The sequence below is a fragment of the Tigriopus californicus genome, chromosome 11 (assembly GCF_007210705.1).
Source record: "Tigriopus californicus strain San Diego chromosome 11, Tcal_SD_v2.1, whole genome shotgun sequence".
NCBI lineage: Eukaryota > Metazoa > Arthropoda > Copepoda > Harpacticoida > Harpacticidae > Tigriopus > Tigriopus californicus.
In genome coordinates this window covers 3,441,196-3,467,818 of record NC_081450.1, presented here as the reverse complement: position 1 = coordinate 3,467,818, position 26,623 = coordinate 3,441,196, and the positions used below count along the sequence as shown (strand labels likewise).

At 39.7% G+C, this 26,623-nt stretch overlaps 2 protein-coding genes across 2 annotated transcripts; both read left to right on the top strand.

Moving 5' to 3' along the window:
• Positions 1-849: 849 nt before the first annotated feature.
• Positions 850-4,272, top strand: LOC131890699 (uncharacterized). Its single transcript, XM_059240106.1, has 5 exons — positions 850-982; positions 3,141-3,334; positions 3,405-3,547; positions 3,615-3,828; positions 3,905-4,272. The coding sequence occupies exons 1-5, from the start codon at positions 882-884 to the stop codon at positions 4,270-4,272; spliced, it is 1,020 nt and encodes a 339-aa protein (XP_059096089.1). The 5' UTR covers positions 850-881.
• Positions 4,273-9,801: 5,529 nt separating this feature from the next.
• Positions 9,802-26,230, top strand: LOC131890698 (uncharacterized). Its single transcript, XM_059240105.1, has 14 exons — positions 9,802-9,990; positions 10,119-10,206; positions 11,748-12,023; positions 12,328-12,514; positions 12,597-12,691; positions 12,863-13,081; positions 14,022-14,206; positions 16,592-16,718; positions 17,378-17,677; positions 17,743-17,851; positions 18,831-18,937; positions 20,029-20,208; positions 23,459-23,599; positions 26,100-26,230. Exons 1-14 carry the CDS (start codon positions 9,802-9,804, stop codon positions 26,228-26,230), a joined length of 2,334 nt encoding a protein of 777 aa, XP_059096088.1.
• Positions 26,231-26,623: the final 393 nt, after the last annotated feature.

Sequence of the window (26,623 nt, the reverse complement as noted above, 5' to 3'; positions counted from 1 at the left end):
TTAGGCCATTTCAGTTCAATGTCAGGACTTGGAAATGAGTTTATACCATATTTTGTCACCTTTTTGTCTTTTTTTCAATTAGGTAACTGGGCTTTCTTCCATTCGAACGTTTTGCGTCATTATTCGTAATATCATCACTAAACCTTTTTATTTTTTTTTCTGAATCAGATTCAAAGTATTTGTGTGAGAATATCGCCTTATCCGGAAACTTTCCAAAATGCAAGCTCCATGTGCAAGGCCGAGGGATCCTCATTGATGTCCATAAAAAGCCAACTTATCCAAGACGCTTTGTTGCAAAAAATTGGCGATTATCAAGCGCAGTACAACTACTTTGGTAACGCAACCTCTTTTTGGATTGGGGCCGAGTTCCTAGAGAATTGGGGCATATGGAAGTGGACGTATGATGATGAGTCCCTTCATCGTTTTAGTCATTGGTGGAATAACCAAGAAGGTTGGTGATAATCGTGAACTTATGGCATGTCTGTGCTCAATGTTTACGATTGGCCTTGTTTTGAAAAGCAGGGTTTGGATGTAATGGAACTTGTTCCAAAGAACACGGTCTCACTTTGTCTACAACCAAAAATGGAACATGGGAAGCTCAAGGGGACCGTTTGTTGGAACTACCATACATTTGCCAATTCCAATGTGCAGAGGGCTATGAATGGTTTTTGGAACCCCAACGTTGCCTAAAAGTGTTTCCAAATGATCAGTTCAGGTGGGCGTTCTAAAGTAGAACTTGTTAGTAAATACACGTGTCAGCCATTTATTTCAGTGCTAAAACTCTGCCCGAAGCCATGTACAATTGTTCCAAAGACAATGCTAGGTTGGCTTCAATCCGAAATTGCGACCAACTTGAGGCTCTTCGACTTGGATTGATCCAAATGCTTCGCCCCAATAATGCCATCTATTATTTGGGCGCATTTGCGAACATTAAAGATCTAAGTAAGATCCGGCGGAATGTGGATCAAACCAATATTGATTCGTAAGTTCACAGAAATTATTATGAAAATCTACAGTTCGGGTCAGCAAGAATGTAGAATCGACTTTGAGAGCTCTCGTCACGCCCATTGTGATGTAGTGTTACGAGTATATACGAGTTCGTAGTATATATGCTGGCTGCTCTGCTTAAAGGAAAACTGAAATGTTAAAAAGCTGATCTCTATGATCAATTGCTTGCAAGATAAAGGCTAAATGGCTTTATGCTCAAGGCCCATGTCCCCTCTAGGACATCAACAACATTACCAGGTGCTCCGTCAAAGCCTTTAAAAGAGTGTCTATTTGCTCAAAAGGAAGCCTGGAAGTGTTGCTTATGAGAAAAAGTCAAGCAAGTCTACCCAATAAGCGGTCATGCCTCTGATTAGGAGATAATGCATTGCTCGAGCGTCCTCGATCGAAGCTTTGTAGAGTTTTCCTCTCCATGCGCGAACTTATTAAAGCTCGTACCTCCGAGTTAAGGCTTGGACGTTACCGAGAATGAGCATTCACTCAACACTTTGGTGAGTGCAGCAGTTTCATACCGGTTACTGTCCAAGCCCCTAACTCCGAGGTACGAGCTTTAAAAATCTAGCCTCAGGCCAGACAGCCATCATGTCGAAGACTACACCCATAGAGGAAGAAAGGCCTAGAGACTGCGATGGGAGCTAGTCAGGCGGACTCGTTTTCAGTAGTGCCCTGTATTAGAAGGGTGCGACAATGATGTCAGTGCAACATTGCGGTTGAATTTTGAACCTTCAATTCCGTTCCAAAACAATGGGTTTACATGGGTCCCAGAAGGTTCAAGATTTAACCGCTAGGGTGCGCTAGTTTTCAGAGCTGATGTATGACAGCTGAAAGGCTGTAAGGGTAGGGTATCTGATTCTTCAATCGGTTGAGGCTGCACTGTCTGGAACTTACCGATTTAGCTGCAGCAAAAATAAGGAACAAACATAATTTTTACTCTGCTTTGTTACTTCATCTATGTTACGCCGCTGTTACTGTTATTCGAATTGATGTTAGGGTTAGGGCTCTATAGTAGAAGATTACTATCATGAAAAGCGACCTCTGACGGGCGCAGCCTCCAAAATCCAAGAAGCCAAATTTCATAACGATGGAAAATGATCGGCACCAGTTTTAGGTGACAATGCGTGCTCTAATACTGCCGAGGACTTTTTTAAAGGAGGGCAAATGTCATTTAGAATCTAGCTTAGATGATTTTGTTTTGATTCTTCGTTTGAATTTGGAGAAATTTAAGAAATGTTTTCATAAATCGACAGAAAGTCCAAGAAAATCACACAACTTCAACTGGTGTTGTCAATACCAATGCAATGTATAATTTGAAAGAAAAAACTAGCGCAGGTCCGCCTGAGAAAAAATATGGGGAACGAGTCAGATCTTGGTTAACAGCTAGTCACAATACCCATCATGGTTTACATAGTGTCCACCTGAAACAGGATCAATGGATGCTTCTCTATGAGCGTTATGCCCAGTTCAAAAGTGTAGTGACGTCATATCAGCTAAAAAATGTAGGTCTCGATCGTAGCATTAAAATAAAGCATACAAAAACTCGACGCTGGCCAGTGAAAGCTAGAAGACCGTTTATGATAAAAAATTCACTTCATGGGATCCGGTGCCTGCCACCTGCATTTGATTCCCAGACCAGGCTAACATTTTTCAGCTTTTTTTTAGACAGTGTAACAAAACGGCAGCACATTAGCATAAAAACTTGTAACATCCTTGCAACCGAGCCCCGAGGGGTTAGGGGCCCTTGCATCCGAGCGCCGCAGGTTAGGGACCCTTGCAAAAGACAGGGTGAAGCGTTAGGTTAGGTATGGTTAGGTTAGGATTGTATCAGCAATGGATCTGCTTCTTCAATCTCCATAAGCATGGGATTTACATCGTGTATGGCGTCACTCGCACTTTTGAGCTAGGGATAACGTCCATAGTGCTTCTATGGGGTCTGATATTGTAATATGTGAGAAGGTTCAACACTTCCCCCAAAAAAGCAATTAAGGCGAAAGTCATTTATAACAGAACGACGGAAAGTTCGAACACGTGCATTCAATTTCCTCATATCATCGTTCTTTGAAAGATAAATTCAGAACTTCAAAGATGTCCAAAGTTAACCATTTGATTAAAAAGATGATCACTTGTAATTATTTCAGATTGGGCTATCCGGTTAATTTGACGCTACCGAATGATCTAGCGTTTTGTCAAGCAGGCCAAAACGGACTTGACTCAATAGATGAAGACCCTCATGTCCTTGGTTTGGTTCTCCACCGTACCTTACAGACATACCACGAATTGATCCAAAACCAAGATGATCGCTCCAAGCAAGGTTTCATTTGCGAGATTGATAGTGAGCTTGAAATGCCTTTTCATATTTGTGCGGCTCTACTTTGCAAACTAACTTATTGTTGAATTTTCAGGAGAGTGGACCTGTCCATATCATTTTATCTTGATACAAGACACTTGTTTCAAAAGAATGAATGTAAAAAAGACTTATGACGGAGCAAGCGACTATTGCTCTGATTTTGGCTATCAATTGGCAAGGCCCACTAACATCATTGAAGTATGAATTTTATTGGAATAACAAGAACAGCTGTTTTAAAGTCAATGATGGATTCTTTCATTGCTAGGTCGAGTTTCTTCGCCAAATTATCTGGGAGGAGGGCAACAATGATAGTTACTGGGTTGGCCTCAGTTTTGCCCAAGATGGAGAAAGCGACCAGTTTGGTTTTTTTCTGAACGGGTCTATTGGGGACTGTCTAGCTGTGACGAAATATCCGAATGGCGACGTCCAATTTCAATTGAAAGCTTGTGATGGAACCAGGAAGGTTATTTGTCAGACGGGTAATGTATTTTCCCCCATCTATTTTACGATACGCCCACAACAATAGAATGTTGAATGGCATGTGGTTGCCCCCAGATCAAGTGTCTATTTCGGCTCAAAATGGAAAAATACCGGCTCCAATTGGACTATTCCCATTGGAAAAGATGAATGGAACAAGGAATGTACTTGCATCCCAGTTGGCTATCCTCAGTTCCGTGAACATCGGATTTCACTCCAGACAAGTCTTGCCCTTGAAATTTATCGGAAATGCCAGATTTACGTCCAAAGCTCATTCGTATCTCAAACTGGACGTCCTGAACGGAGCGAAAATATTTCATAGATCGGAAATCACACTATTGGTTTGGATGGACCTGGAAGATGATTTGAGCCAGCAATACGTTCTATTGGTAACTAAGGACAAAAGTACATTCAAGGAAATCAGTCATAACCAATCTAATTTCTAAGGATGCCAGATCGTCCGATGGCTCAGGGTTGCTAGTCAGTGTCAAAAATGGCCAATTATCTTTTGAAGTCACCATTCTCAAGGGAAACTCAACTTTTCCTCTTTTGGTGCAAAGCCCGGGTAATCAACGAAAATGTAATTTATTGATTCCATCCACGTTTTCATTGACATGTTCATTTGGTCAGACAACTATGGCAACACTGAGGTCAACCAACTCTCTTTGGTCGGATTCACTTTCAATGGGCAATCTGGCGTTGGCACCTTTTTTCACGGAACCCGATTTGGCTATCGCCTTGACAATACCAATCATCCTGTGAGATATTCCAACTGGAAATGCCAACAATAAAGATCAAAGCTAATCCAATGTGTCTTTTTCACACTTACAGGGCGAATATTTCAATTTAACCTCGCAGATAGCAAACACCCCAATGGCCTTTCCTTTCGTGCTTGGAACATCAAAAACCTTTGTAAACTCCAATGCAACAGGGTCTTCTACTACTTCGATGTGGGAGGAGGAAGCAAAGTCATTTCATGGCGGTCTGAGTTGCCTGCAAATTTTCAATTCCACTCTCAGACCTGCGGAAATTGCTTTTTACTCCCAATGTCCAGGAGCGGAGAAGCTTCAAAGTCGAAGATGTGCCACAGGATACTCGCATTTCCAAGAAATATGCTACAAGGTGAATACTAAAATGCCTCTTGCTCTTGCATGCTCGAAACGAGTTCTTGCGCGATGAAATCAAGCCCTCTTACTTCACCGCGAACAAAAGGGGACGTTTTATAAGAGTGATATGGCCCAAAAGGCGAGCTAAAAAGTGGGTCTTTTCACTTAAGATTGTCTTTTGTTAATGTCTGTGAATGGGTAGAGAATAGCGATCGGCGTTTTCGAGCAGAGGCATGGCGCGAATGTAACACATTCTGTCCCTTGGGAGCTTGCTTTTAACCTTTTAGGGCATAACTTTTCTAATGCACTTAAGACCCCATTTGACCTAGCAAGTGCGTCCTTGTAGTAACTTTGAGTCTGGCCTCTTTTAACTGCAGATAAGTTGGAACCAATTAAGTGCTCAACAGGCGGAAATTAATTGCATCGCTGAAGGATCTCGCCTTTTGTGGAACACGGACCAGGTGACATTGAAGCGTGTCCTTAAGGACAATTCCAATCAGAGCTTATGGCTGGCCTTGCATTTGGATGAGGCCAAAGGGAAATGGTTGTTGGGGTAAGCCACTCATGCGGGCAACCAGGGTGTTCCAAAAGGACTTTTCTTACATGGTTGGGCACTGTAGATGTCCTGACAAATGGAGGGTACAATGAGTAAACCTGGGACAAGTATAATCATTCAGCAGAAGTAAAACAAAACATCCGCGGAATACAAGTACACACAAGCAATCGTTTTGGCGATTTTGCTGTTTTGGACTCCTTGATCGCAAAGTTTTCCGGGAAAAGTAGTTCAAGGTCAATAGTGCTTGATTAAGAAAAAAGTAAAATGATCAACTCAACTTTGCTTGGCAACTCTTCGTAATTCATTTTCATGCATTTTGGGACAGTTATCTTTAAGCTATTTTAAATATTTTGAAGTGCTACAAATAGCAGAGTGAAAGATGATTCTTATGGTATTCAGAGTGTTCATTTCTCAAAACCTGGAAGTGTGATTCACCCATCAATTACCGACAATTTCAACCATAACGAGATGAAACAATGAGGAAAGAATGACGAGACCAATTGTGTGACGGGAAATTCGTCAAAATGTCAGTCTAAGGTTAGAAAATTTCACTCCCAAGTATTTCCTAAACACACCATAAGTGGGAAAAAGAGTTTGCAATTTTGTGCAGACTTTTTTGTGCAGAATTGTAGACTACAAACCCTCAACGGCGAAGTCTTTGATTTATAAAAGTAAAAGGATTGACCCCATGTGTTTAAAAAATTGTTTTGAAGCATATGAGAGCATTACGTATATTGTTGAATGTCAATCGCCAATAAATGACATATCTCTCTTGTGATAAACAACGGACTAACAAACTTTCGTTTCATTGGTGATCCATTAAACTATTGAACTCACGGCAAGTTCATTTCTTAGCCTGTTTTATACTTAGGGTTGTTTTTTCTATTTTTTTCTCACTTCGAGGCGCATTCAGGTGCTGTGTTATTCCTTTAACATTTTTAAGATGATTATACTTCGGCAAATTTTGTCAAATTATTCGGTCAAATTATCAGTAATCAAAAGACATCATCAATTGCTTGCCAAAAATGCCTTGACTGAGTTAGCTAAGCCAATTAAAGACGTTAACTTTTTGATAGACGGTCCGACAATGATTAACGAAATTGAAATTTTGAGCAAGGATGATTAATTGATCACCACTGCTGCTTCAGTCAAAATCAGGATCACTAACGGTTTTCACTAGACTCCGAATGCTCCTATCCCAAAATTTAAGTTTTTATTTGTAACGAACCCTCGGACAGATCCTGATGCTGTAAATTAAGATATTTACTTCATTAGGTTATCATTCGGCAATCTAGCTACCGCCTGATAACGTCCTAACACTTCTTGAGAGCTCCATTTGCTTAGTAATTTCCGTGGATTGAGTGAGAGTTTTAATACGTTTATTAGGCAGAGAGATGGTCTTTCAAGAAAAAAAAAAGTTAAAAATATCATCCGGCTTGTAAAACCAGGCACCTAATCATTGCGGGCACATGAAGTTATGTTTAATTTCAATGGATATGAGCAACAAAAAACGGCTTTTTGGTCTCTAAATCTCCAAACGCATCAATTAGAACATTGAGTGAAACGGAATAAGGCAATTCCCGAGAGGAAATATACATTTAGAAATCACGAAACCTCTTAAAGGATGTGGTAACATTATTCCTTCTGAAGACATAAACACAAAACCTACTCTTCATGAAAAGAAAAACCATGTCTTGACGGTTCATCGTTTCCAATTTATTCATGGTTAATATGATACCTTTGAATCCATGAAATGAAACTATTTATTAAATTGCATTGCTTTGAACTTGTAATCTATTTTCATCTTTGTTATATGAGGCAGGGACCTCCCAAAGCTCTGTCGCTAAAACCATAGAATGGTACTTTTAATCAATTTTTCTCTTTGTCAATCGATTGAAGATCTCAGCCCTTTTTGCTTGATTTGTTGCTTACATTGAGCAGAATTGTCTCTATTGAAAACTGCATGAAAGCACCTCCCAAAAGGTCGTTTTTTTGACACCTTCTCTTTCTGTTGGTAGAAATTAAAACAGGATAATCCTGAATTTGTAAGTAAGTAATCCAAGCGTGGCCCAAAAGGCGTTTTGCGGACAAACTAAATCTTGCTAACAAATTGAGCGAGAACACACTGATTCTTTGACTATCCGATTTTTGGAATGATGCTGAGCATAGTGGCCTCGCAAAATATTGACAACGTCAGTCATTTTTGGTTCCCTGTACAATCGTCTCGGTGAAAAACAGGGACCAACCAAACACATTGTACAGTAGTAATTGGAGAAACACCCGGTTCTACTTTTGGATGACCTCCAAAATAGGCTGACAATGTTGATGGGATCTGGTCCTAGTAATCAAGGCCCAATTACAAACGAGACATCATTCAGGAAAATCTAATCGATTGTCTTTCTGATTGAGAATCAATGAAGATTAGATGAGGCGAAAAATACGAGCAGTCAAGCTTGCAAAAAACCATCCCTTAACTGCAATGAATGGAATTTTCTGCTAATTTTCCCGATTAAAGCAAAACTTTGGTTTTAAATTAGCCTTTTTTCAACGGTAGATGGCGTTAGCCTCTGAAATCAAAGCCTTGAAGCTGAACACGTCTATGATTTGTTGTGTATGGCCTTAATATTAGAGCGAATAAGCGATCGATGCTTACATTAAAAATATTCATTTTTATACTGTTCCATCAAAGGAAAAATGGTCAGAATTTCTTTGTATAGAATTCATAGTAGCTCGCAATGGTCCTTACCGAAAATGTGTCAATTTAAATCTGAAGGGAACAATACTCGCACAGTAAATCCAAAAAGGTTCATTTATCGCGTTTACAAAGTACATAGTACTTACGGAGTATATATTAACACCGACTTGCGACTTGAAATGCTATTCGATCTCGTCTACTCGGTCAGGATTTGCGTCGTCTATTAGTTAACTTGCAACAGCAATTTATGCATCATGTTTTAAACATGTTACCTTTTCAACGTGATTTTTAAGGAAAGAAGAATAAAAGTCATTTTTATTGTCTTTCTTTACTAGTTGTTAATCTAGCATTGTGATACATCAATGAAAGAAAGAAAGAAAAAGACAAATGCCTCCTTTTATGCAGATTGTCTTTGATTAAATTTGGCCATGCTATTTCAGAAACGGTACCGAAATTCCATTGGATCATCCCCAATGGGCTCCAGGACAACCTGCGGGAGTCATGGGACTAGAAAACTGCGTCCAAGTCAAAGCTGGCGGGTATGTTCACTGGGACCATAAAGGTCCTGTTCTTGGTTGAAAGTAGGTTGATAAAAACGGGCACGGCAAAAGCAATTCATTTTGTTTAACAAGCCATGTCATCGTCCTCAGGAATGTGTTACATATTTATTAGCAACTGGAAGTTGAATTGTTTGAAAAATGACCGCAACTCCTTGCATGGACTTGCCAATTCATATGCCTGTCAGAGGCCATTTCAACCATTGCTTTCTTCTTTTAATTTGGTCTTTTGTGTGCTAGAGAGCCACCACTTCAGCGCATTTTTGCAATAAGCCTGGGTGAGATAGGTTCTCCGTCTGTGGGCGTGGCATAGCATGCAAAAGCTTCATTGAGAATTATTAAGGAAGAAAATCCAACCAGGGAACTCTCTCATACTCAACTGCTCAATCACTACGCCAGTTTTCCTCCCCAAGAGCGCATAAGAAATCTAAAACCTACTTTTTGGGGCTAAACTGAGAACTTCTTAATTGCATGTCATCTTTTTCAACACACAATTACTTTTGAGCTCCTGAGGGGACAACCGCAGAAATCGATCAACAATGGGCGAGAAAATTTGGTAACTCCTAAACCATTTATTTCATCCAAGATGAGTGAATCACACCATCATGAGATTTTGACAAAACTTTGACCCAAGATCTGGGGTAGGAACTGAAAAGAGATAAAAAAATTCTGCCCACCCTGGATCAGCTACATAATTTTTTGGAACTATCACTTATAAATAAACCCCCTTAAAAGTAATGCGTTTAAGTGACACGGTCTAGAGTTCTTAACTTATGCATACAGTATGTATTGAAAAAGGGTTTAAAATTGCCCCAACTCTGGGTGAGTCGGTTTTAACAAAAAGCCTGTTGGAAATTCCAAGCAAGGTCTATTATTAGTCCATGGCTCCTAAAAGGCAAGTAGATAGATAAAAATAAGGCACTAGGCCCTCATCTAAGATTTTTTTACAATTGTTTTGCACTAACACTACATGAGTTAACATCGTGGGAAGTATGGATGCACGGTGTTTTTACTCTCTTACATACACACGAAATAATATTTACTAGTTCGGGAATGATGTAATGACTTCTGTTTACAGACAATTGCACTCGTCTAAATGTGAGGGCAATAGTCATTTCGTCTGCACACGACCATTGCTCTCGGAATCCTTGGTGGAACAAGAACAATCAGAATGTCCCACAGGATTCCAGAACTACCGCGGAACTTGTCTGATGTCCGTGAATGATAAGCTCACTTACGACGAAGCTCAGGTACTTGATATCTTTGTGCATTGATGATGAACCCGTGTGAGTGTGTGTATGTCTCAGTCTCGTGGATTTTGGGAGAACACTTGGGTGACATGAGATAAATATATATTTTCTGGTTCCATTTGTTCTAGTTGGTTTGTGCCGCACAAGGATCCCATATCTATGCTCCCAAGAGCTTGAGTGACAATGGCTTCATTCGAGTATTTGCCAATCTGATGCGTAAGTCATCTTCATTCATCATCTCAAGGTCATCCATCAACTCGACGTAATTTAACGACTTTGTTGGGAGTCACAACGAACTAACTAGTGGAAAGCTAACAGGAAACCATTCATATTTTACATTACTGGCTAAAATTGGCAATGGTTAGATTGTAGGTTTCTTTCAGCGGACACTGAGTAGGTCTTGGAAGAAAAGGATTCCTTTTATGAGTTTTTGCAGAGTCAAAAATGTTATGGATATGTTCTAATTTTAAGAGAAATGGCATCCGAAAACAACTACAGGATGTACGTAGTATAATTTAGCAACTGGAGTTCGCAAATAATAAACAGTACACAAGGATCTTCTTTTAAAAAAAAGTTCCAAGTCACAAAACCTGTCGATCAACAACTTTTAAGATTTTTACCTTCTTTTTGCCCAGCTCTGGTCACCCTGAAAAAAATGGAAGAAGGGGGCCAAAGGCGACCAAAAAAATCAACAATTTTATGGTTCTGTTTTCAAAACTTTAGTTAAAAAGTCATAATCTTTTAAATGTTTGTATTCAGTTCAAAATTATGCACGAGACATTTTACATGGTCTTGTTCATTGTCTTTTTGCTACGGTTAAACCCGTAATTTTTAGTATTTCCATTCATCCTAAACAACGTGTTCTGTCAAAAACATATTTTTGGCTTTTAAAAATGTGTCCCATTTTTGGTACTCAAAAAAAGTGCTTTCTAGTGTTGAGGCGATTCCCCACTCGAGTCTGAGTTCAATCGATTCTTTTACGCAATTTTGGAGAAATTGGCCGGACTCGAGTCTTTTAGAAAGGACTCGAGTCCGGACGCGTCAAAAAAAAAAGGATATTAAATTGTTCTTAGAATTTCTTAAGACGTGTCGTTTTGCTAGACCTGACTCTAATAAAAGGCTGGAGTCATCTATCGTAATCAAGTCCAGACTTGGAGAGCTCGGCAAAAAGTCAGATAATCAAACGACTCTAGCCGGACTCGCCCCAGCACTAGTGCTTACCCTGAGAATGAGCCTTGACAATGCATGACATGTTGAACAAAAATCTCTTGCTCAGTTGCGTGATTAGGTTCCGTTACTTGTTCCGCTTCAGGGACTAGACAAGAATGCATTCAGGGTCCCTAGTACGACTGTCTGTCTGCCAATCGAAGGAAGTAAATAATAGATCTAATTCTATTAACAAGTTTCATGATCCCAATCATAACTTTTCATTGAGTGCGAATCTTCGGCCTAAAAAACCTACCGTTGGAACCAACATCTTGAGCAATTGCATCATCAATTATCATCAATTAACAGTCATGTAATGTCCTATGAGATGTATTCTCGCAAATAAACACTTTAAAAAAAATCCAAGACTGCTTTTTAATTTGATGATTATCAGTTCAATCACAATATTTTTACTTATTTCCATACTTTTTTGCTGTCCAAACATATTTTGATAAATAATAAAAATGTTATTATATGTTTTGAAATATTGTCCTTATCAAGAGCAAAGGAAAGATAAGTATTGATGATGCGTGGTCTTGATATCTTTCCAGTTTCCCGAGATGTTTGGATAGGGATTAGGAAGGATGTTCCAGTGTCATACATTGACAATGATCCCAGTCTGAGACATCCGTTACGGGTTCGTGAATCCGTTTCGGAGGCTCAATTTTCCGATGGAAGCCAATATGGTGAGACTGATTTCGATTTTCAAAAGGTCTTGATGGTGACGCCGTGGAAGAAGGATTGTCTTTATTGGAAAGAGTCGCTCGATTTCGTTGTCAGGGACGCCAATTGCGACGAGGAACACGCTTTCATCTGCGAATGGAAAGGTAGGTTAGCCAATCAAGGAACCCTCCCTATCTTTTCCCACCTCGTATAAGCAACATTAGATCCTCTCCATAAAAGACTCTTCAACGCAAAGATTCGGCTTGGATGATATTGAGAAATCGAAGGATTCATGCGAATTTCTAACTGACATAATCCCTTCGGATTTGGAACCCTTTTTACCTTCAATGAGCCTCGAGGTCTCACTTCACCTTCGAAGTCTCTTCCGTAGTTTATCTTACATGGACGTAAAGGACGCAACCTGTGTCTTTGCGACGTACAGCGTACTAAATCTAACGTTCTTATTAGGTTCAAACTCGATATGTCCTCCGAACTTTCTGCACTTGGGAAAGAGCATGGATGGTGTGAGTTGCTTGGCCCAACTGAGCGAAGTCACTGAGTACTTCAATAAGACTTGCCACTCGGCTACTGGCAAATCGGTTCCATTTGCCCCGACATCTTCCCAAATGGTGGAAGCTGTTCTATCTCGTTTCAAGTAAGCGCTCACCATTTACTATACATTACCAATAGATCTAAGGCCCTCAGATTGGAAGTCTGATCCCAACTCGTTTTGACAGCGTGTCAAGATCTTGGATCAACGCCGGAAATGGGACCTTTCACGAGGACTTGCGGTTCCACCACTCCTCTCCATCGGTTCCATCCCCAGACCAAGGTGCTTAACGTCTGATTTATTGGGCTCGTACATTGGGTTGGTTTGGTTTGCTTGTCAGCACTTGGTAGATTAGCTTTGCCTCTGAACACCTGATCCAATTTGGTGGAACATAGTTTACCGAAGGTTGATCTCATTCCACTGTGTACTACAAGTGCTTCTTGGTCGATTCAGGCGGATGCCTCCAATTACTGGATAATGGCGTTATCATCTCAGCCAATTGCAATGCCAAGGTTTCTCCCATTTGCCAAGTCAAGGCCTGTCTTACCACCACGGGGCTTCCATGTCTGTTTCCATTTAAGTACCGCAACATCTCTTGGGGGGGCGAGGAAACCGAAATTGAGTACTGGCAATGCTCGTCATTGGATCTTCATGTTCCCTGGTGTGCCACGGGTAAGTTGGATCTGGAAACTGACAGTCTTGCATGTATATTCTATCGATTCATTTTTTTTCCATCAATATTAATATATTTACGAAAGACACATTTTAGAAGATGAAATATAACCTCATCAGTATGCAATAAGTTGAGCCTCAGCTTGGCCTAAAAAAATACTATATGCCATGTAAAATGTCAACCAAAGAGCTTTTCCTTATTAAATCATTATCCGGGATTCAAGTAGACTCAATCAATGTGATGTTCAAGTAATATTTGATCAAGCCTTCGTCGGCGGTCTCTCGAGTTAAGGTTATTCCAAATGAGCTAGCTTTTGACAAAGTTGCTAAATCAAGCCTATAAATCCCCAGTCCCACCCATCTCGAATATCGAGCATCACGTTGTATATGTTAGCATCACAGCCAACGCAGAATATACTCAATCTAAGTAATGTCATCCACTTGACGATTAACCATCATCAAGCCTTGCCAAATAACAAAGAGCAGTCGGTCCTATTTTCGTTCATCTTCTATTAGGATAGCTGAAACATTACGGGAAAATTTTCGTGAATGCTTTCATTTGAGAGACGTAATTCATGCCCTCACGAGAGATATCCAGGCTCATTGAGATTAAATGCAATGTTCAAATATAGATATGGACCACATGCTAATTGAACAGCGCCCAAAGTTGAGCACTCCTGAATCCAACTTTTCATTCAGAGAGACCGCTTCAACAAGGGAAAGCGAGGCTTTCATTTTGCATCCCCAGCCTTCAAAACTACAAGGCCACTCACTGATTGAGGTTTAGAGGGGCTGAAGGTCGCATCTTGCATCTCCAGTCTTCCATTCCCAATGTCGTTTTCCACGGGCTCAGATGATTGTTGGTGGTCTTCTGCAATGTCACGCACTAACTCTGTTTGGACGTAATATGTTGTGCCAATGTTTTGGGTCTTCTCTTCAGGTTTGGAAGCAGATGGGAGAATAAGTACTTGGGGTTATTGTCTACCCGATTGTCCGAGTGAGACGCCAGAAAAGGCCTGTTTGGAGGGACCCATTTTCCCGGATTTGCCAGACGAGTATGATGATCCCTCTGCGGTGAATTATACAACACAGTTCGACCCCAATGAAGATATCGTGCTCAAGGATGTGAGTAATCTGATCATTGAGTGTGCTGGATGCCTAGGCCTGATCGAAATAATCAGTAAATAGCGTATGATTGCTCATGAATGCCGGGTGGAATATTCGAAAATCCATCACTTTCCGAGCGAATGGCAATTGGACAAGATACAGTAGAGACAGAACTTCTTGTATATAAGTACATGATGTTCTGTTGGGAATCTACCATTCAGAACAATTTGAGCTTGAGAGCGTAATTGGATGGACAAAGGAAGCGATGGTAGGAATTTTCTCGCGTGCTTGATTGCAAATTTCTATTGGGTTTTTGCAAATGCTCAGTTACGAGTCGCAACAAATTGAGCCTTAACATAGATTATTAGAGAACGTCAATGTATCTAATTACTAGGGATGCAATTTTCGTGGAAAAAGAGGGTAAAAAAGTGCAACTTAAAGTGCATGAAAAAGGTCAAATATCACTAGCTAAACGCCCCCTTTAACGATTTTTTAAATGATTAAGGTCCAAGGCTTTTGTGACAGGTTTAGAGTCACTGAAATCTTTGGCCTAAAGTAAAGCCATTTTCTCACCTAAAAATAATTTTCAACGATTTATTTACTTCTTTTTTGTAAGTTCATGTGACTGCAATTCGCAAGTATGGGTTTTGATGCCTTTCCAGTGTAAAAGAATGTTGTTAGCAAATATTGCCTTGTTGTTGGGCAAGACCTGCTTTCAGAGATGCTTTTGACGGTTAATTGAGGAAAATTGCAATTGATACTGGAATTATTAAAAGTGCAAACAATGCTGAAATTATAAAAAATACAAATGAATGAGAAAAATATAAAATTGAAAATGATACTAAAATTCATAAATTGAAAATGATACTAAAATCATAGATATGCAGATATTACTATGATACTTATAATTACCAATGACCCAAAAATCATTGAAAAGCAAGTAGAAGTAAAATTATTAAAAAGTAGCGATATTTACAAAAAGCTATTAAAGAAAGCAAATGCCTGTTTGCATGAAAAGTGATTGCTCCTCGAACATCAGTTATCAAACAAGGAGGTCTTTGTGAGTATTAGAACTCTTGGAACGGTTTCGTTAAAAGATCTTAGAGCATTAACTAGCATTATGTACATGATGATGTGTTGCAAGCATGAATCGTCCATTGTATTCCAGATTGTGACTTTCAAGTTTTTGGTGCATTCCATCGCAAAAGTAAATGCTTGAACTATTTTCCCACAATTTTTTATACAGAACAATTGGGGCTCCTGCCTGGAAACTACGTTTTGCTTAAGAACAAATTGAAGTTGAATTGCGAACTACAACAAGAAACCAAGTGTTTGTGATGAATAGTCATGGTGCAAGAACAGCACCTTGCATGCAGAAAGGTTGCATGTTTCCTTCATTAGACAGCCCACACTGAGCTTTATATGAACCTCAAGGAACGAGCACCCCCCATGAGTGCCCCTTTGTATTCCACGGGATACATTCCATTGCACTCGAAGTTCGTTAACAATGTAATTGCCCATCCAAATGTTGCAATTTATCCACCAAGGCCAGACTCCATGGTTTTGATTCGGCTTCAAATCGGGCAATTAGATGTTTGACCAATGATATACCAAAGTATGTTTTCCTTTGAAACTACATGCTATTTTTGTTACTCCAGGGGCTGTGCCACAAGTAGATTCATTTGTAGCTAGCAATCAACCTCTCAGGACCTGGGCCATCATTCAAAGGGTCACGGACTCGACGAATTCTTATAATTAATTTCAATACCAAAACATCATGCCAGAGAAGCTATTATAGATGAGTCGAGCGTGCAAAAAGCGTAACAAAATTGTTGTTAATTGCCGATGCGTTCTTAGATCGTACGATACGTACGTACAGATTAAACCCATCTTGTCGTTTCTCATTTTTTGGGTCCAAAGTTTGCCAAAGTGTGATTAACCTAACGCGTACTAGAGAGCCCTAATAATATCGAATGTTTGGCTACAACATGGCTTTACTTGTCATCCTCGCAAGGTTTTACATTATTAACCTTCAAATTCATCACATGAGCTGTCTTGAGATCAAAAGGCATCTTGAGTAACAAATCAAGCACCAAAGGCCTTTTCGTAAGCAAAGGCTGCTTTTTATTGCATATTACTTCATCTGCGTTCACTGCCACTTCAGATTTTTCTCCGTTTTCTTTTTGTTTTTTAAGTTTCTATTGAAGGAAACGTATGTTGATCCAAAGCTGCTCAAGAATCTTCGCAGGATTTTGCATTGTCAAAGACCAAAAATCTAATGACCTTAATTCCTGGTCAAATTTGAAACTTAACCGATTAGGAAGGTCCATTTAAAGGCCAAAACCTCTGTGGCTGTACGGGTTTGAACTATAGATTTCACGCCTTCCTTCTTGTATTTCATAGTTCGACTTCGTCTCCTTCGATTGTCCCGAGGGATATGTCTTCGAAAAATCCAATAACATTACTCACCGCGCTTGGTGCTACGATTGGGAGTTTCGCCATGACTTTGATCTCCGAGCAAAATGTAAACGTAAGTAACGAGGAAAACGGATGAACGCTTCAAGGTCCAAAGGACCAATGTTCTAGATCAGGTTAGGCAGATGACGTTGGAAAGTGGGAAATAAGAACTGGATCACATTACGGCCTATGATTTAGCTTGAGGGTTTGCTGGACTAAGCAATTTGTCAAGTTATTGTCGGCAATCCTTTTCTCATTGGGGTGCTGCAACCGTTGGTTTTGCGTTGTGATATAACCACAAGTTAGGCATGTTTAATGCTTTTCGAAACAGTAGCACAGTTTTTCCGGAATCTGCTTAATAGGATTTGTGACTGTACCTTCCTTTACGAAGCTCTACTGATGCCTAAAGCTGACTAGTACTGTATCGCTGGCAGCTTCGAATCTTTAAGCTTAAATATGTCATTCATCGGTTTATTGTTGCAAGGTAGTTTGTAATTGAAAGAGAGGTCAATTAGGGCGTATGGTCAAGAAAATGTAGCTACAATCGCAAATGCCCTATACGCCATCAAAACAAGAAAAGCCTTTCATTTCTTTTCTCTTTGGTCTCTTGAGCATCCCAATAGCTATTACGGGTGATCTTTTTTTTGACTCAAAGCTCCACAGGGATGTGCATATGTGACTGATAACCACATCAGACAGTAAATGTATAATACTCTTATCTTCTCCTCACAGCCATTCAATGTCCCTGCCCTCCGTGGTTCGCCCCAGACACTTGGGCAGGCACTTTTGATTGGGGATTCCAGCAGCCTCCGATCTGTCCGTCAGATCTGGCTTTTGAATCCAGACCATTGGACTACCTTACTCAAATCACTTACAAATGTCCCGAGGGATTCGTATTCGAAACGCCGTGGCTTCCGTCCGTGTTGGAAGAGCGAAACGAGACGGGCCAAACGGGCAACGAAAATGATACATTGGTCTTGACTTGTGGTAAACATGGCGATTGGGATCCGCCTATCCAACCCAAATGCATTCGTAAGTATATTTGATGGATGGAACAGATAGGATGACGTGTTCACGTCTTGTTCACTTTGTTTCAGCTGTGAATTGTACCGAGGACCCATTCATAGTCAAGAACAACGATCAGGGCAAATTTACATGGAACTTGGACGTCAGAAACAAAAGTTTCACTCACACCATTAAATATTGGTAAAAAAAAATTAAAACAATATGTAATGGATGGTACCTTCAGAAACACCTTGAAGAATGAATATATCCCTTGTTATTGGGATATTGAAGCAAGAAAGGAAGATGACGTCAGCATCAAATTTTGAGAGGCCACTCGTACTTTTGAGGGTGAATAGTTCTTTGTTAAGAGATTAGATTCGAGTTAAAGTTCTTTTATCCATGAAAGGAATGGTTCATGAAGCATTGTATCTTTATAAACTGTCAGAGCTTTACTTATTAACATGCTTAAAAGTACTTTTTATCCAAAAAAAGTCATTCTTGGACTTATTTTTTCCCTTGTATAATTTTCTAGTTTTACAATAGACTTTTTAAAATCTTAGAAAAGTTTTTGATTATTGCGATTTCAATCTTGTTTATTTTTTACATCTTCTATTTTGAAAAATGCCCTGATGACCTCCCAAAATTTGGGCTGACATCATCATGCAGCTGTTGCTTCAATGTCCTAATAAGAAATGTGTGAGACTAAGTTTCAATAGAGGCTGCTTCCTTTTGATAAATGACCTCCCAAACGTTAAGACTTTGGGAAATTTAATTAACATATAACCGGGGATTTTGGGGCTAAAAAACGATGAAATTTGGACCACCAAATCCGATGTAACCAAGTAGCTGTGAAATGATATCGTGAATTATATTCAAGAGCTAACTAAGTGTGCTCCTTATTTACTTGGAGTAGGTTTTTGAAAATCTTAGTTTTTATAATATTTTTAGGTATGGAAGTTTTTTCATGTGGACTAGAATTCCATAAAGCAATAAAGTTAAAGTTGTTCCTTATGACTTTTTGAGGTAGAAAAATGCCAATTTGTGTTTGGGAATTTCTCTGTAAACTTGATAGGGCTTTTTGAACACCGTGAACAGGGAGACTTTGCCACAAAGCGGCATTCATTGAAGATTGGCCATTTTGTCTCATGAACTAACAAGGCTGTGTTTGAAACTGTTTCAGGTGCCCACTGAATGGCTGGGGATATCCCAATTCCAAAAACACTTCCATTGAGTCGACTTGCCAAGCGACAAAGAAGTGGTCTGTTAAATTTGTGGAACCGTGTCAAGGTAGGTTCCATCCAAGTAAGAGAATTCCAACTTCTTGACACTTTCTTGAGTGATGTCCATGATTTAAAACCGGGCGGAGCAAAAAGAGTACATTTTATGGCCTAGTGTATTCTGGGTAATAACTGACATGACAAGTACATCTGCATTCTTTGCGCTTAATGTTGAAAGCATTTTCATATTATTATCACATGTTTTGGGACATCCCTCACAATCTTAGCTATCCACTCGATGCAGATATTTCCAGCAACTGATTGAATCATGCGTGACTGCATTCGAGAATGCCATGTCGCGTTAATATTTTTTGCTTGAGACTGGGATCCATTGATAGGTGGGGACTACAAATGGTAGGTTTATGCAAAAACACCTGACCGATAAATTTGCATATCTTCTCCATTTCCAAGTCGAGCGCACCACTGTCATTGAGCTCATAAATATGCCGTCTTTTTGTATCAAAAAAGATATTTGTCTGGACTTTCCAAACGGAAAACTATCTATTCTGTTGTAATAAGTGCAACGTCAAATTTAGCCGGTTGTCCTTGAGTTCTGAAATACATTATTCAGTTCAAAATCAAATCTGGTTAACCTCACTTTCGATTGGACGCTCCAATTTCGAATTAATTCTAGCATGATCTGAAAGTGCTAAACCTGAAACATGATATTCTCACACCCAAGGGGACCTCTAATGATATGGACGGTCAGACTAAGAAAGTGGAATGGCATTTGGTAGCAATCGACCAACGTCGATTTCCTTCGTTTGATTTGGTCTGTGAGTGCTAAAGATTGAGCCTTGAAATTTTCAACTGAATTAAATTTCTGTAAAATGAACGCAGATGAAGTTGGCTTACTCCCTTCGAATACTAATCTTTGAGAGAGCGATTATTTCAATTGTTTTATAAGTGGTTTTGAGAGCGAATAACTTTACACTCGGTGTTCTAATAAATTGGAAGGCAAAGCACGAGGGTTGAAAAAAAAAAAACTACAAGCATTTTGATCCATCGCTGATACCTATGGTTCATCATGTGCTTGAAAAGTTTTAGGTAGCCAATGACAGTAGTCCATTTTGTTGGCTGAATTTTATTGTTGTTTTTCAGTGTTGCCATGCCCCGAAAAGGCTCCAGATGCTCCTAAAGGTGGATGGAAATGGGAGAGCTCGGAAACGAGTAAATACAAATGCCCCAATGGGCATATTTTCCTATCGGGCGAGGAGTTCTCGTATTCAAATTGCACTTCTATCCGCAAATGGCATCCTAAAAAGGTTCAAGATTGCGTCCGTAAGTCCAGACGAATTCTCATTACTCTTCGTCAGAAGCAATCTACTTGGCCAAAGTAGCCAACTCAGGAGCCAATGTTCAACATTATATACTGTATTTCAAGGATCCTAGTGGGAAGTATTGGCAAGGGTTTTTAGCTAATCCGCATTTGTGGACAAATATTTATGACAACTTTTTCCTATCGTTTCCAAGTTTCAAATTGAGCGTGGAAAGACCCGTCGTATCCCAAGTTGAGCCTTTTTTCAGTTCTGGTGGGCCCTTTTTCTCCCAAAAAGGCTGTCTTCAGGGCTTCAAGGTCCAGTGAACTAAACCACAAACTGGGTGGCGCATTTGTCTTTACTTGTCAAGCAAAAAGGTCCAAATATCGTCCTTAAAAAGTATTAAGCTTCAACATTTTTTGGTGATTTGCTCAAAGTTGGCGAAAAGTTTGAGTGCAACGCCCAAAGACCAAAAAATATGCAGATACATAAGCAGCTTTTGTGCATTTGAATCAAAGAGTGTCCTTAGAAAATAGGCCTTTAACACTACTTGCTATTTTAAGAGCATGCGCTCATGTTACACCATACCAATGTTTCTTTAGCCGGTCTCATTATCGTTAAGAAAGCGGTTAACGTTGTAAATTAACATTCAACGTTCAACGGCTAAATGCCCACATGTGGATGCAATGCATGACATTCGCCTAAATTATAGGTGCTAATTTTGGATTGTTCAGAAGGGGAGTCATGAGGAAAACTTGGAAGAGGTTGTTTCCTTATTTTGATCACAGACAAGTAAAACCCCAAGAGAAGTCGACATTATCTATCCTCTTGGGAGCGCTCACTTTCGGCCAAGTAAACATATCTTGTTGACCAAGTGCTCTTTTTTTACCTTCCTTGCCCTGACCAAATGAGTTAGGCAGAGACTTGCCTCAGGTTTTATTTGACGTGATAAATCACAACGTTTAATGTGATTGAATGACTTGATATTTTTCTGCCAGTGAAGTAATTAAGAAGGGAGCAATAAATTGATTGTGCCTTGGGTAGATTCAGATTAGCCTCTAGTTGTAATGAAAAGGATATTCTCATGTTTGTCTCAATGAATAGAGTGTACTAGATATGCATTTATATTTTGCTCCAACAAAAACATTTTTTAGGGGAAGATTAAATTGAAAGGTAGCATCCGATTCGCCTTTACCTTAATATTTGTGCAGGATGTTCCAAAAGTAACATCGCCTAAGCAGCTGATTTTTTCTTAAACACGTCAATAAGATTATTTGCAACACCAAAATATCCTTGATTTGAGGCTTGTCATGATTTTGAAAATAAGCCATTGAACACAAAAATCAAGACATTGGTTATCTTTTGGGACCTAAATACAGTCATTAGCCTAGCATAAAAGTGTTTAAAGTCATATCAAATCGCGATAGATAACACATAACAAACGGTCTGATAACCTGTGTTCCCTTCACTCCTACGTTGTTAAAACGTCTTTCATCGTCAGACAGTGTTGCCAAACTCGATCTGCTAGTAATGGCCCTGGGGAAGCCATAAGTTTCCTGAATTAGGCCAAGAGCAACTTGGGTGCTTGATTTTTATCATTGAGTTGGGCCTGGCCGCACTATTGGCCGTTTTCTTACACTCTAAGCAAAATTAGGTGATACTTTCACTCGTCAAGCAAGGATCGTGTTAAACCCCAGAGGGAAAATATGAACAACTTGAACATTTTATTCTCAATATGATTTTCTCAAAAGAGGTTTCCCTTTCCCAAATTGATGTTTCATCATCCACTCAATTTGCCAAAACTAAATGATATTACCTCGGTGAAAATGATAACCTGCAAACCATCAGTGGGGCTAGAGAGACCCAGCGACCCTTACTTTATCATATTCATATTTCAAAAAAAACCAGACATGTATCGAATCAATAAAGTTCTTCAAAAAAATCATTCCTTGGACCTGGAGTTAAAAAACCAATCATCATTGACCTCGACTTAAGTCAATGATTCTAGATTGATGTCGTGGGAAAGTGAGAAGACAGAAGAGGACATTCCTTTCCTGTCCAAGAAAGGACTTTTCAAGTATGCAGGTAAAGCATAAAACTGGTGTAGATTGAAAAAGACTTAATTTTCCTTCGGTATTACAGAACAACATTACTAAGCGATGATAATTGTGCTAACCTGAAAATTGAAACTCTTGGAAAGAATAACCTCTTTCATAACTTAGTAATAGGACCTTATTGACAAACAAAGTATGAACGAAAATGATTCCCCATCAACTAACGTTGAAGAAGCCATCCATTTTCCGAAAGACATGGCCTTAATTAAGTAATTTAACGACGAAACGGGACATGGTTGATGCTTCCAAAGTACAGGTCGTTTCATCTATTACCACCGATAAACTGTTCGATAAGAAAATGTTTGAGCAAAAAATAACATGCTTCACTGACAACCGAGGTTAAAAATATGGAACATTGGTGTTTGATGCCTGGAAAAAATTATGAATTCTTATTCAACCTCAAGCTCGATAGTACCTTCATCTAGCTATTTGAAGGCGCCACTTACACATCTTAAAACGTTGATAAATGACCCTCAAGTGATGTGGACTGAGACAGGATCGTTCCTAATCCCTCCTTCTTGAAAGAGACTCTGATCCCAACTTCCATAGAGGGATGATCCTATCTATCTCAGTTCTTGGTTCTGATGAGCATCATCGCATCATTCTCATGTCCCTTTTGCTTTGGATGGACCCTGAGAGAGAACGACGAGCTGTCGAGATGAGGATCAATGAGAGATAAAGACATGGTAATTTAGAGGGCTCCCTGATTGGATTTCGGAAAGGCCTGTTCTTTGCTCTCTCTCCTCTTACGACTGATGCAGGCTCATAGAGTACGTTTGATTTCCGAGGAAACCCACTAAGCAGGCAAGGACAACAGATTTCATCGATCCAAGTCTGGTCTTCTGGCTCTGAAGGAACGTCTCACTCTCATAGTCACTTTTACGTACGTAGGTACGTACCACAAGGTTGTCGCCAACACGTTTCAATAGGGTTCACCTTCATCGCTACCTTAAGGTCCTAGAAGGTCAGATGATGTCGAGAAAACTCGATGGATGTCACTTTAGAGGCTTTCTGACTTGACGCACGTCAGAAAAGGGTCCCCAAATGTTTCACCATTGGAATTCTTCCCGGTGCAGTTTCCACTTTTGGGTCTGGAATGACGTTGAAAACTTGTCCATATCATTGAATAAAAGAGGCACCTTCACTTTTTGGTTCCAGCTCGACATTGTTCCGCCTCTAATCCAGCAGTGCCCTTTAGTGGTATGGAAATGGATTGGCCCCATCAAAGCTCTCAACTTAACACTACCATCATTTACACGTGTCCTCCGTACACACTCACGTGGAAATTGAATCGGACAGGTGAGCTAACACGAGTAGCAATCTCTAACACATTCACTAATGACGCGATTCAGTACCTTTTCGGGGGGGTAACTTGATCTCTGTACACCCAAACCAATCACTTCCAGCCACTTGAGGTTGTCATTTCGAGTCAAAGCGAATAGCCTAGAACTGAGAGCTACAGCTGTATAAGAGAGTGGGCAGGTTTTTTTTCAAGATCAGGCGATTAGATCATTTCTAGATCCTAGACTGGACTAGATCCCCTTCATTAACCTTCTCGGGTAACAATTTTGAGTCTTATCAAAAGAGTTGACCAGAAATAATGCGTATATCTTTATTTGGATGAAGGCTTTCTTTTCGAACTCTACCTAGAGTTGTTCACATTAATGAAAAGTGACATGGGTGGTCCATCGACCGATCGATCCGGGACAAAGATGATGGAAAACGGACTCTCTTTTTGATAAACTATCTCAGCCTAGCTCATTCAACCTTACTTGAGTGGGATTTGCTGACCTTGGATCAGGTAGCTTTGAACCAGAAACCCTTAGGGGAAAGTGTATTTAGCTGTTCATTCGATTCGTTTCTTGCTGTGATGTGGAGGTGAACACTTCTGTACGATGGACGGTGAATTAGAAAAGAGAAGATCGCAAACTTTGAAGAGCCCTCAAAAGCAGTTTATGAAAGATAGAAGAAGATCTCTTCCGTTCTATGAACCATCTTATGAACGCTATGATGCTTAATTCAAAGTTGGCTCAGAGTTGAATTCTTCAAGAAATATCGTGATACAGGTACCAAACTTTCATGGGTTAGACAACAAGCAGTTATTTGTGTTTATACTGGAGTCTGGGCCTTTTCTGTATTCAATACTTGTCTTTAAAAAATTGGGCTTTTCTGCTTCTTCTATTCAGCAAAGTGAGTGACCAGGTTGCAAAAACAAAGATATCATTTTGAGGAAAACATCTCCAAAAAAACGTTGAATCTTTACTGTTGCACTCACTTTTATGTTTTTGTTCCATCGAATTGAACTTTGCGAAAAAGAATAGAACCACTTTTTAAATGGACAATGAGGCAAGACTCAGGACACATTAGCAGGTGCCATGATCGCAAAATATTTGACTTCTTTACCAAATCAAGGGATTTTATTGTTTTGATCAATTGAACACCCGTCCTACTTGCTATAAGGCGATCTGAAAGTTTGCCGTATGATTGATTGGATGATAGGATCCCTTATTGAGCGAATCAAGTAAAGAAAAATTGGCGAAATTGAAAGATTGGTGCCCTCATTTTAGATATTCCTGTTATGTCTTGTTAGCCAATATGTTCTATGATCAAGCAAAAATTGTATAAGATTATGTAGGTAATGTGTCAAATTGGTTAGTTATAGAAGGACAGAGGCCACTGATGTGAATTATGTCCCAAATGATTCTCTTTCTTTTCGTGATGCTATCCCAGCCTAAATATTGACTCTTTAATGTAAATACTTTTTGCTCAAATAATATAATAATTGCAAATCAAGCACTAATTTCATTTCCAACATTTTGCAGACATTGCCTTCTTAGAAGCAAAACAGGCTAATGATTGTAATTAAACTTGAAAGTCTCGCCTTTGGCTTGCCTGTCCACGTTTAGAGCAATTTTTAGAAGCTTGTATACAAATTGGGACCACAGAGTTACACAGAGCTGTCTTTCTTGGGTAGCCTAGGCCAAACCTTTCAAGGATTATCCGACCAGGTCCGACGTATTGAGGAGTACGTCGGATCTGTAAATATATGTGATTGGGACATCGAAGCAGGAAAGGAAAATGACGTCATCATCAAATTTTGAAAGGTCACACGTATTTTTGAGGCTTAATAGGTCTTTGTCAAGGGATTAAATTGGAGTTCCAATTCATCTATTCATGAAAAGAATGGTTTATGTAGCATGGCAATTTGATAAAATGTCACAATCTCACTCAATAACATACTTGAAAAATTAAAAAGATAGCCAAAAAAGGCTGGTTTTGGACGTCACGTTCTTACATTAGAATTCTCTAACGTTTTTGCAAAAGACTTTTTGAAACCTTAGAAAAGTTATTTGTCTAATATTGCGCGCTGTATCTTGGTTTTGTAGTACCTCTACTGTTTTGAAAAGCACCCCAATATTAGACGGCTGCTTCCTGAAGGAACCAATAGCTCAAGAAAATCTTTGGTCGGCTTTAACACCATAGTGTTGGATAATCATAAAATAAATCACCCATTGCGTGACACATTCTTGGTTCATTCATTGTTAATGTTCTAATCCAATTCTACAGTAGAATTCGACCCCCAATTCCCCTCGTCACGAGATTATCAATTTGACATCTTAAAAGACATCAATGGACCGTGAAGTGGAAGTTCAAGAGGGTTAGCCTTTCATTTGTGCAGACCACGTGACTTCCCGTCCCGAATTCTTTTCTGTAGCTCCCTTTAGAATCCATTGCAGCCCCTTAGATTTGATCTAAACGTTACTTTGAGGCCAATAAACAAAGCGTTTTCAATTGATAGTCCAACACGTGAGCTGCATTTGGAACAACAACACTGACCTTATGACGTGGCATCCATCGGATATCGATCCTTGCAATCGTAAGTTAGACATGCTTGGCTTCAACTTTGCACACTTGACTAATGCAAATTAATACCTTTTATGGGCCAATTCATCATCTTTGCTTTCTTGGTGACATCCCTGACGATGTTGGACAAATATGGAACGGAGGAGATCTGACCTCGTAATGATTCCCTGTAAGCAATGACATGGCTATTGTTCTTCCTGCTCTCTCTCTCTCTGTCTCTTGCTCGTTCTTTTTGAAGCTCTGGAACAAGTTCGACGAAACGGTCCCTGAAGTGCAGATGAGACTGACAATAGGGTGCAAACGTTTTCAATTTAATTGGAATTCTCGACAGGCTCAGATTTAAGGGAGAGATAGAACTTTGAGTGGAAAATTGTCACTTATTTGATGGCGCACAATCGACAGGTGCCAACTTACTTGTTCCACGGGGTGGGGGGGGGAGAGAGTGAGAGCGAGCAGTTT

Bases quoted from the DNA above. Each gene is read 5' to 3' on its own strand.
- LOC131890699 (XM_059240106.1), top strand. From the start codon at position 882: ATGCTTCGCCCCAATAATGCCATCTATTATTTGGGCGCATTTGCGAAC. The intron at 983-3,140 runs GTAAGTTCACAG...TAATTATTTCAG, and splicing joins GATCAAACCAATATTGATTC to ATTGGGCTATCCGGTTAATT. The intron at 3,335-3,404 runs GTGAGCTTGAAA...TTGAATTTTCAG, and splicing joins TTTCATTTGCGAGATTGATA to GAGAGTGGACCTGTCCATAT.
- LOC131890698 (XM_059240105.1), top strand. From the start codon at position 9,802: ATGACTTCTGTTTACAGACAATTGCACTCGTCTAAATGTGAGGGCAAT. The intron at 9,991-10,118 runs GTACTTGATATC...CATTTGTTCTAG, and splicing joins TCACTTACGACGAAGCTCAG to TTGGTTTGTGCCGCACAAGG. The intron at 18,938-20,028 runs GTAGGTTCCATC...GTTGTTTTTCAG, and splicing joins ATTTGTGGAACCGTGTCAAG to TGTTGCCATGCCCCGAAAAG.